Source organism: Tasmannia lanceolata, unplaced genomic scaffold (genome assembly GCF_043159265.1).
Source record: "Tasmannia lanceolata isolate RefF3 unplaced genomic scaffold, GAP_Taslan_0.1 ptg000002l, whole genome shotgun sequence".
NCBI classification, from domain to species: domain Eukaryota; kingdom Viridiplantae; phylum Streptophyta; class Magnoliopsida; order Canellales; family Winteraceae; genus Tasmannia; species Tasmannia lanceolata.
In genome coordinates this window covers 29780752-29791949 of record NW_027518679.1, presented here as the reverse complement: position 1 = coordinate 29791949, position 11198 = coordinate 29780752, and the positions used below count along the sequence as shown (strand labels likewise).

The window sequence follows — 11198 nt, the reverse complement described above, 5'->3', positions numbered from 1 at the left end:
AGGCCAATCAGGGCGGGCCAGGGCCAGCACTGAGCCCTATAGGGCGGGCAATGGGTTGAGGTTTTTCGGCCCTGACTCAAGGTCAGGGCCGAGATAATGGGTTCTAGGGTTGGGTTAGGGTTTTGAAAAATCCGACCCAACCTGACCCTGTTGTGGCCCTAATGGAAACCATTTTTTCACATCACAAACATGATAAGCCCAATGAGAACAATTATATCAATATATTAGAAAAGAGTAATGCTAGGGAAACCAAGAGGATCACCTAAAAGGGGACCTAACCAATTAATTTTTGCCTCAACATGGCAAGTGATGCAAGCAGGCCCTTAGATTTAAGAAAATCAACAAAAAGTAATTTTTTCTGCTATCCATGGCTTATTCTCATTGCACGTCCGATGCTCGGTGGCACTCTGTCTCAATATCAATTTCCATTAGAAAATAATTTACTATGTTATTCAAGAGATATTTAAGAATGTCACATACATCTTTAACAGACGGGTCGGGTTTTAGGTTTTTTTTTTCTTTAAACCCGACCCGACCCGACCCAACCCGACCTAAGCTTGGATTGGGTTTTAAAAACTACAAGTCTACAACCCTATCCAATCCAAGACCCGATGACCCATCATGATTATTGATTTCTAAACCCAACCCGCGTTATTTTGGGGTCGGAACCTAAGAGTGGGCTGGACGGGAAGAAAAGGGGGCGAATATATCACTTCCCATGAATCAAACCCGGTGTGTATCTAGAACATCCACCCTTTGTTAGAAAAACCAATCCCAAAAGTTTCCACCCTTGATCAAATCGAGATTGTACGATGATGAAAAGTGGGCTCCACAAACTCTGACTTGGGTAGCGCCCACTTTCTTAGAATAGAACTATTGAAGGCTGGCTGGTAACGACCAACAACTAGACTGGGTGGGTATTTTCGTAATTTTGCAGCACCCTATTTAAACACCCTCCTGAAAAACGCCTTAAACTAACTGAAACTCTCCCCAAAATCATGGGAGGATTTAAACGTGACAAAGCTCTCTTACTTCGATGACATGTGGAAGCTCCAATCAACGGCCAAGATCATCTCTTACATCCAGGTAAGCTCCTTTTCTTCTTCTTCTTCTTCTTCTTCAAAACCCTAATTTCAAATGCAAAAACATTCTAGGGTTTCCGAAAACCTTCTAGTATTTTGACAATTTTGTAAAACCCTAATTTGAATCATAGACTGAGGACAATCGACATGCTCTGATCTTGGATTCCACCATCTTTCACCCGCAAGGCGGTGGGCAGCCATCTGACACGGGTTTTATCTCAAACCCTAATTTCAAGTTCCTTGTTGTAGACGTGAGATCAAAAGATGGAATTGTAAGTATTTTTACGCATTTTCAGCTTTGGAACTAATCTTTATTGTCTTATTTTTGTGCATTTCAATCTATTGAATGCTCTGTTAGTTCTTTGTACTAATTTTGGTAATTGGGTTTGTTCTATATTGTTGTTTAGCTCAAGTTTTGGAAATCTAGAGGAGTTCCTCATTTCTTTCTATATTAATACACTAGAAGGGGCCTTGCCTATGTTACATGCTTATATGGGTCCAGTTGGGCTAGAATAAATTAGTTTAGATTTTAGAGATTTGCTTTCTTTGTTTTTCTGTTATGGGTAGAATTATTAGAGATAAGGGTTATCTAGATTAGCTAGGGGTTTTAGACGAAATGGTAAGTCGCTGGGATTTTTCTATTTAACATGTAAAGTCATTTTTCAAGGAAATGAACAAAATTGTTTCAGAAAGTGTCTTTGTGCACAAGGGAGGATTGATCCTTCCCTCGAAGTGGATCAGGAGGCTGATCTTCCCACTATGAAGATCTAATCCATTACTAACAGATTCGGGTTCGTAACAGCCTACCCCAGCTTACCTACCAAAAAAAATATAGAGGAGTCATTGAAACCAGAAATGTTGAAGTATAAATGATTGAGTAACACCAACTCTAACAGCTTAAGCTTTTGGAGTAATTGGTTGTTTCACATGGTACCGGAGCTATTGCCTCGTGATAGGTCTTGGAATCAAAACCCAACAACTCCTTGATATTAATAATCTATGTGTACAGCCAACTCAAATAAGAGGGGGCCACATGTAAGGGGTAGGGTTATCAGCTGAAATGCCCACCTGTTGAAGTATAAGTGATTAAATAACACCAACACTAACAGCTTAAGCTATTGGAGTAATTGGTTGTTTCACATGGTATCAGAGTTATTGCCTCAGGCAGGTCCTGGGTTCAAAACTGAAAAACTCCTTCATATTAAAAACCCATGTTTACTGCAAACTCAAAAAAGAGAGGGGACACACGTGAGGGGTGTGTGGAAATATAAATGATTAAATAACACCAATTCTAACATCTTTAGCTTTTGAAGTAATTACTTGTTTCACAAACAAGGTGTCTGGTCCATATGTAAATCTTTGTAGAAAATTCAAATTAGTTGAATCATTTAAAGGCTGTAGAAAATGGTAAGTCATGCTTTAATTATTGATTTAAAAGCTATTTTTAGGGAAGAACAGGTCATGAACGTACTTCGAAAAATGTATCGTGTTATAATACTGCGAATAGATCGTGTTATAATACTGCGAATAGCAGTTTTGATTTTGATAATTTATTAGTAGTGGCATTTTTGTTGTTCATAGTGTTATTTATTGGCACACATAGGTAATTTTCGCTAATTGTTGCTAATTGTCATATTTTCTTTCAGTGAAAAGTATACTCCTTTATCTCTTGAATACTGTGGGTTTATCTTTTATGCAAATGACTATGATTGGGAGGAAGGTCTTCCGCCACATTTTTACTGATAAACTGTGATGGATTTTAAGTACAGTGAGTAAAATGAAGTCTGATAAAGGGGATTGAAAGAAGTTCACTGTGATGGCTAAATATTTGACTTCGTGAATCACTAAGGGCATAGTTTCCATCTGTTCACTAAAGAAGGCACTCATGCTATAATTGGAAAGTAAAGTTTTCATGCAGGCTTAGGGAAACCTTAATATTTAGATTTGAAAGTTGAAATTGCTCTTAGAAAAGCAAAGAGCAATAATAATGCTGATGGATGTATGTATGTAGGCAAATGGACTTCTTGGTTTGACTAAATTGCTTCTAATTCATGTTTTAAAGGAAAGTAATATTCCATATTCTTATTTTCTTTCTTTGAAAAACAAAAAATTGAATAAGGGCACATGTATCTTGTGGTTTTGCTGACAATTTGATAGAACTTCCTTTGCTCAATAGAATGTTGTCTTATTACTATTGGAATTGCCAGAGTTTGTTCTTCTTTTTTTCCTATTTGCCTCCTACCCCAAGACCAACCACATACGATCTTGCTTACTATATGTAAATGGCTATTTGCTAATAATTGTGGAAATCTCCATTATAATTTTAAATGGTCCCCTGATGCGGTTTTCATGAAACCCTTTCCCTGTTTTCCTTTGTTGGATCATGCCTTCGGTAAGAAGAAACTCTGAAATGTAAAAATTGTGCTCTAATATGAGAGTGTCGTATCTTTAGTAATATTTCCATCTGTATTCTTTTTTTAACGGTTTTTCCATCTGTATTCTTGTTAATTGTTATCTCTTGTACCTTTCTAGAATATCTTATAAATTTATCTGCAATGTATAAACTTTATATCATAACTATGATTTTATTGGTCACATGAGGTGAATCTGTTGTTAGTTGTAGCTTCTTTTGTATAACTCATATTAGAGTTTGATAAGGAGAGGTGAATTCTTGACTTTGAGAACCTCAAAACTAGCTACTACATGGCCTTAGTTTGGATACAGATGAACTATTTTCAAAGTCTGATAATGTGTTCAGGAACAACTTCCCCATTTTGGTTGCATACAAGGTTTTAAATTCCAGTTTCGGTTTTGGTTTCAGCCACCACCTAAATCGAAATATTTCAGTTTCGATGAAATTTCATCTGAAATTTTGTAAAATCTGGTATCTCTAAAATTTCAGTGGTGATCTTTAAAATTTCGGTGGAAATCTTGAAATATGCGTGAAAATGAAATTTCAAGAAATTTTGACGAAATTTGGTAAAAAAAAACAATTCATTGTCAATTTTGTTTCGGTCCTGGCCGAAACCAAAATATTTCATCCGAAATGACATGTTTCGGACAAATTTTACACCATGCTTGGAAATCTGGTGGATCCTTGGGATTGTATATTTTTGGGTTTTGCAAAGCTTATTTTGGGTTAGTTTGATTAATAACTCAGATCGAACTTACCCTTGGTGCCTGATTACATTTTGGAATTGAGTTGTAAAGGATGTAGAAAACCCATGCAAAATCAGGATGTCGATATAGGGTTCTTTATGTCTTCCCCTTTTACATTGTTTCTAATGTTTGATTAAATATGAAACCTGAAACAAGTTGTGGTTAATTTCTTAGTTTTAACAAAAATAGAGAAAATTGGGTGATTTCCTTTTTTTTTTCCTCCTCTAAAAGAAAATGGCAAGTTAAATGAAGTGGCTATTTCAGTTGAAAACTGGCCGCTCTTGCTGTTTCAGCTCCCAAGTAGTAATAAAACTGGTTTTGGTGCTAGATCAAATCATCAAGCCCCTCACTTCTTATCATTCTTATCATACTTGATCGAACCAATTCAAACTGGCCTGGTTTTTAAACCCTTTGAGAGAATTTATTTCCATGTGATTGGCTGTGCCCTTTCAGTGATCGGCTACATGGGTTTCTTCTGTTAATGATTGCTTTCAATACTTTGACAGGTTTTCCATTACGGTTTTTTTGAAACTTCTCAAGCAGCAAGTGCTTCTGAACTTGAGAATGGGCAGGAAGTTTGCTTGTATGTGGATGGAGAACGACGCAACCTCAATTCCAGGTATATATTCATCTAATATGAAAATCATGAAAATTGTCGTTTCTTTGCCCAAGTTCTATAATTTCTAATGTGATCGTCAAATATAATCACTTAATCGTAAAGTGTACCAAATTTTCACATATTGATATTGTGAGACCTATTGGAATTGTATCCTTACACTAACCTTCAAATTTGACTGGAGTGTGAAGAGTGGGGATTTCCATTATGAACAACTGTAGATCTCCAGTCATGTTGTTGCAGACAGAACATGTTCAGTTGTTCTACCAACCTCCTGATGTTTACAAGAGACAACTAGTACTTAAATTGAGTCTTTTCCTGATAATAGAGCAATTTAACTTGATGTGTTTGATGTTAGAGATGCTAAATATGAGGAGGGTATTACTATTTATTTTAATTTTATGAAATGAGCTTAAAAGGCTCCATTTATTTATTGGAAAATGATACCAAGGCATGCTTGTGTCACGGTTGCCCACTTGTCCCAAAATTTCACCCCATAATTACCGGATTCGCCATCCGTCCTCCGATCCGCGATCCAAGATCGCACGATCCCAAACGTGGTTCGCTAGCGACCCGGATCACCAAAAATGATGAACCGCGGCGACCCGCAGGAGAGAAAGAGAGAGATGCATATAGATTAAGAGAGAGATGGAGAGAGAGCTACAAATTTCTATATTTTGGGTTGAATTGAAACTAGAGCTTTATTTTTGAAAAGTATATGTAGGGCATACATGAGGGTTTTTTTTATTAAATGGATGTAGTATGGACTATGGAAGGATATTCATATATTCCAACTGGAACTTTCTTTTTGGAAAAATATGTATGACATACATGAGGTTTTTATATTTTGTGTATTAAATGTATGTAGTGCGTACTATGGAATGACATTCTTGTAATATATATATATATATATATATATATATATAGAGAGAGAGAGAGAGAGAGAGAGAGAGAGAGAGAGAGAAAACGGTTCCTACACATATGTGTAGAGAGTTCTCTACACACTAGCTTAAAATACAGTGGAGGCCCACATTGTTTGGGTGATCCAAGCCATCCATTTTAAATGCCCTCACATAGATAGGGTGTCTACAAAAAATCAGATCCATAGGATCATCCCAACCCTACGATTTGTGGAGGTAAAAGGATGTCTTTAAACCTTCGCAAATTAGTCCATTTTTTGCCTCCACAGTTCGAATGGTTAGGATGATCCTATGAATCTGATTTTTTGTGGACACCCAATCTATGTGAGGGCCTTAAAAATGAATGGTTTGGATCACCCAAATAATGTGGCCCCCACTGTATTTTAAGCTAGTGTGTAGATAACTTATCTACACATATGTGTAGGAACCGTTTTCTCATATATATATATATATATATATATATATATATATATATATATATATATATATATATATGTATGTATACCCTCATCGTACCGCGTACCGGGCTACCATCGTACCCCGTACCCGTTCCCGTACCACGTACCGAAACAAACCGCATTCCAGGTAATTCACCCTAATCTTGCCATGTGTGCTAAAGGGGTACTTTTATCATTTTATAAAAAAATGTACGGTTATTTTTGTCATCAGAAGGTGGTTATCAATGTAGTGTTGGGTACATGGTGAAATAGAGACGGCTGTTATGAATCTATCTGAGAAGGGTGTCTTCCTAGAAGCTCTCTTATATAATTATTGGGACAAAATTATTCTTGAAAAGTAGTTATGGTTTCACACATTAACTGAATGCATTCTAACAAAGGAAATTGCACTAATTTTTAGAATTGTAGAAATCAAGAGTGACACAAGGAATCACTCTATCCCCATGAACTACTCATTTCCATAAAGGGAGTGTTGAAAATCTTTTGGGTGGAAACTTCTTAGTCTGATTTCTTTTATGGGAAACAATATGAAGACATGCTTGTTTTATGAACCTCCTAATATTTCCACTTGTAACAAAGTAGGGAATGGCTCTTATTTTTCAACAAGGAAAGGATATCATTAATGTGATGTTGCAAGTGTGGCACAATATGACTGTTAGCGATCTCCCTGACACAGGTGTGTCTTCTTAGAAGGTCTCTTCTTTTACTTTGAACTGCATCCCTAGATGATAGCCACACAATTACTCAAACCTTTCCTTCGCATGAAGATAGTCCCCGTCATATTTTCTGTTGTTTCTATCTAGTATTAGTTCATTAATTGTCGGATGGAAGAAAATTCTTATTGAATATCCTGAAGAACATTTGCCTACCTACATCTCCTATATACTAAATTTGCTTCAGCATAAGTGATGGTTGAATAATGTTGTCCATTGAAATAATGCTGGTAGAAGCCAGCTTCTCTCAGGTTAACGATGGATCCTTGTGGTCATGAAACAATACATGTTTCAAAGAGCTGTGTTAATGCGGTGAAATCAAATCCTACAAGTCCCTAAATGTTAGGAAATGTGATTCAGAATTAAGTTCAACAAAGGAGACCAAAAGTAACATATCATTGATTTTTTCTTTCTTTCATCGTAGTCAAGTTGATTTATTCTTTCCAAGGATTCCTCTGTTTTATGGTTTTTTCGTTGTAGGGATATGAATGCTATGATGATGGGATTCATTATTCTGTTCTTGTAATTCCTTTGTTTTCCTTTGTTTTTCTTATATTGGCATTTTTGGAATGCTTTCTAACACTGCTACTTCTCGAGAGTTGATAAATCATAATATATTCTTCATTAATTTGTTTATCCTGCCAACTATTCTATATATTCTTTATTAATTTGTTTATCCTCCCAACTATTCCTTGGTTATTATGCTGACACAAACTTGAATTTCATAGCTTATATTGAACTTCTGTGACTTTTCTTGTAGGCTGCATTCAGCAGGGCATTTGTTGGATACATGCATGCGGAATGTAGGTTTGGCTTATTTAGAGCCAGGAAAAGGATACCATTTTCCTGATGGGTATGATTTCAGAGCATTTTCAAACCTTTGTTTACACTCCAACAGCTTTGTCTTTTCAAACCTAATGAATATGATTATGGATAAGCGTTATAATTCAAAGTTCATATTATTCCGCTGTTTCTAGATGGCATGTATTCCCACAGTTTAACTGGACAAATGATTCACGCTTTGGAAGGATCTGAGCTCTCATTAAATTTTATTTGAAGAAAATATACCTTTTAAGGTTATTAATTTGTGGTGAACCAGAGCATTTAGAGGGAAAAGGATTTGGTTGCCACTTCCATGATCATAAAATTTTGCTTCTATTTATCCTTAATGCTAGCAACAAGGTCAGGACAAACCGTAGTACCGTTAAACTCTAAAAAAAGTTTATTTTTGTTCTTGTAACCTCTGAGATTTGGAGTAAAGTTACAGTACAAGAATAGGTGAGAGAATAACATTATCAATCTAATTATTTTAAAAGTCCAAAAGATTGTCAGCTAAAAGAATCTTGAACAAATGCACATCAAAGAAGGTATAATGGTTTTGCTTCAAGCCCTCTTCAACAAGAAAAGGTGAAGTTCCTGATATTGTAATAGATTTTTAGCAAATTTGTAATAGATTTTTAGCAAATTTGTTAATTTCTTGAATTTCATTATATTGTTTTCTTACTTACTGGAAAATTATCCTTCTATTCATACATTGCGCTTTATTAGAATATGGCAGATACACAACTATATTTTTGGTTTGTTGATCTTCCTGTTTGGATTTGAAATTTACCAATGTCACTTCTACAGGCCATTTGTTGAGTATAAAGGCACAATCCCACAGAATGAATTAGAGAGTAAACGAAAGGAGTTGGAAGTGGAAGCAAATGTATTAATTTCTAACGGAGGGAAGGTAGGCATCAAAGCCTGTGGTGGATCAAATATTTTTTGTCACATGTTCTTTTTGCTGTTTGAATTGGAACCAGTATTGCACCATAAATAATGGACCCATTTTCAGGTGTCTGCTGCTGTGTTACCATATGAGGAAGCTTCTGAAAAGTGTGGCGGATCCCTTCCCGCTTATATTTCTAAGGTCAGTACTGGAAAATTGCAAGCCTTTTCTGTTCCAAGTTTCAAAAAGATTATTTTCCTAAGCAAAGTATCCTGATATTATAAAAACTAGGGCATTTAGATATTTTATTATCTCAATTTTGCGCATCAAGAACAACTACCGAATTATTTTCCTACATCGGTATTTTTTGGAGCAAACAATTAATTTTTGGCAGAAAACATGCTCGACTTTTTCCCCAGCAAATATCATTATATTAACATGAACATCATAGAAAGACTTTGAGGATATTTATTACCTCATGTCTAGTCTTACATGTGGCGTGTCCATATGTATTCCGTTGCTTTGCAAATCTTCACTATACTTGTGTTCCAGCATTTCATTGCTTTTGGTGTTCATGCTATCTACTGAAATATTGTTTTATTTATTTACTGTTCTAACCTCAATTTTTTTTAAAAATGGAATTATTCTTTTGGAAAACCACTAGTACTTATATTTTATGAGAAATCATGCAGAGCAGCCATCCTCGGATTGTGCAATTAGGAAATAATCCTGGATGCCCTTGCGGAGGGACTCATGTTGCTGATATTGCAGAGATCGGGATGTTGAAGGTACTGATAACTTGATCTCAAGCCTTTAACTTTCCCATGATATGAATGAATTTTATTCTAATGAGGATAACCGTAGATCTTCCATATAGTCCAGTTCCATGTCATTATATTGCATGCGAAGAGGTAGCTCACGATTCACTATAAAAGAAAAAATGAGCAATAAGGATGGTTTTTTTTATCTAATATGCCATATTATCTAGTGTAAGAGAGGCAAAGAGGTGGTAACCTTAGGTAAGCAAATGTTCCGTGAATTCTTTTTCATGGTTGCCAAACAAGTCTCAAATCTTGTTCTCTTTTAGTAACAGCCACGAAATGATCTTTTCGTTAAACGAACACTGTAATCTCACTCTATGTTATGTATTTCTTTCTCAATCAACTTCTAATTCTAAAACGTTAGCTTGTATTTTTTTCCATCTGTTTTCTACATGGTTTTGATTTTCTCTTACCCTTGTTGTTCAGGTTCCTCAGATTCGGACAAAGAAGGGACTCACAAAAGTTTTCTACACTATCGATTCTTGATCATCGGCTGTCCGGCTTCTTCAGCATGAGATTTTCCTCCCAAGTGTAAAACAATGTAGTGCCATTTTCAAAATATGATGGTGCGGATATCAGTCCCATTGCCCATAATCCTACAACCATCCTTCTTTGGAGGTTATTATAACGTTGCAAGTAGATTATGATTTTATTCTTTTTCATCTTTATTGGATCCACAAAAGGTGTTTGAAATCAGGAATTCATATGAGAATCTCTTATCTTACATAGGCTTTGGGAATAAAGCTCATTTTCCATAACAGAAACTCTGAGGCTTCCTACATTTGATGAATTGGCATGTCCAGTTGTTCAATGAGCTGGAAGCAGTAACAACCCTTCACTGGATATTCAACAGCTTTAATGAAGTGTGTGAATCTGTATCACAAATATATCTAGTAGTTAAAGCCATTCCTTCATTATTCGAACATTTTGCATCATCTCTTGCTGAATTTTTCATCCCTTGAAATGAGAAGGCATTGAGGATGAGGTTGAGCCTCATGTCTTGGTTCACACATAGGGCTTGTAATGTTAGTCCACAATTTTGTCAGTGTTGAAGTTTAAACACTAGTACCAACCTGACAAAAACTCGTAAAACTGAGTCGATTCAGGCGAGTTAATAAATTGATGCTGTGAGTTATTTATTGATTCGGGCAAGCAAAAGGAGTCTGTTTATGAATGAATGGGTTGTCAAAACCGAGTCAACTCGTCTATAATTGACTCGGGGAGTTCTTAAACAGTGGTTTTTACTTTTGATATGGCAAGATATTGCAATCTGGAAATTGACCTCAATAGCCCTTTGACTCAGGGAATTCACTTCACCCCTCTAGATCAATTGGTTAAAGCTTTGTTCTTCAACTTTGAGGTCTGAGGTTCGATCCCAGCTTACCCACCAAAAAAAAAAGTTTCTCTACCACTTCAATTGATGTTCACCGATTAGATTTGAGTATATTAGGTATCATGTTGTCATCCTTATTTTCACTATCCTCTCTACATAGGAATTGTGGCTGTGTTCATTGTTGAAATAGTCACCACTACCACCATTGCCATAACCATCATAACAGTTAAACAGAGACTTTAGCAGGAAATGTTAGAATTGCCTTTTCAAATGACTGGAATGCCATGAATATTTGGTTATATTGCCTGCATTCAAGACTGATAAATCATTTTCTTTTGTGGGTAAATCCCAGTTTGTTGATCATTACGTCCTAATCACTAGGACT

The 11198-nt window shown here is 35.9% G+C and overlaps 1 protein-coding gene across 1 annotated transcript; it reads left to right on the top strand.

Annotated features, from left to right (window-relative positions):
• Nucleotides 1-971: 971 nt before the first annotated feature.
• LOC143859114 (threonyl and alanyl tRNA synthetase second additional domain-containing protein) lies at nt 972-10244 on the top strand. The gene is made up of 8 exons (XM_077369825.1): nt 972-1086; nt 1214-1354; nt 4748-4860; nt 7709-7801; nt 8578-8680; nt 8786-8860; nt 9352-9447; nt 9907-10244. The coding sequence occupies exons 1-8, from the start codon at nt 1042-1044 to the stop codon at nt 9964-9966; spliced, it is 726 nt and encodes a 241-aa protein (XP_077225940.1). The 5' UTR covers nt 972-1041; the 3' UTR covers nt 9967-10244.
• Nucleotides 10245-11198: the final 954 nt, after the last annotated feature.

Excerpts from the sequence above, each read along its gene's own strand:
- LOC143859114 (XM_077369825.1), top strand. The coding sequence starts at position 1,042 with ATGTGGAAGCTCCAATCAACGGCCAAGATCATCTCTTACATCCAG. Across the intron at positions 7,802-8,577 it reads GGATACCATTTTCCTGATGG|GCCATTTGTTGAGTATAAAG; the intron begins GTATGATTTCAG and ends TCACTTCTACAG. Across the intron at positions 8,681-8,785 it reads TAATTTCTAACGGAGGGAAG|GTGTCTGCTGCTGTGTTACC; the intron begins GTAGGCATCAAA and ends ACCCATTTTCAG.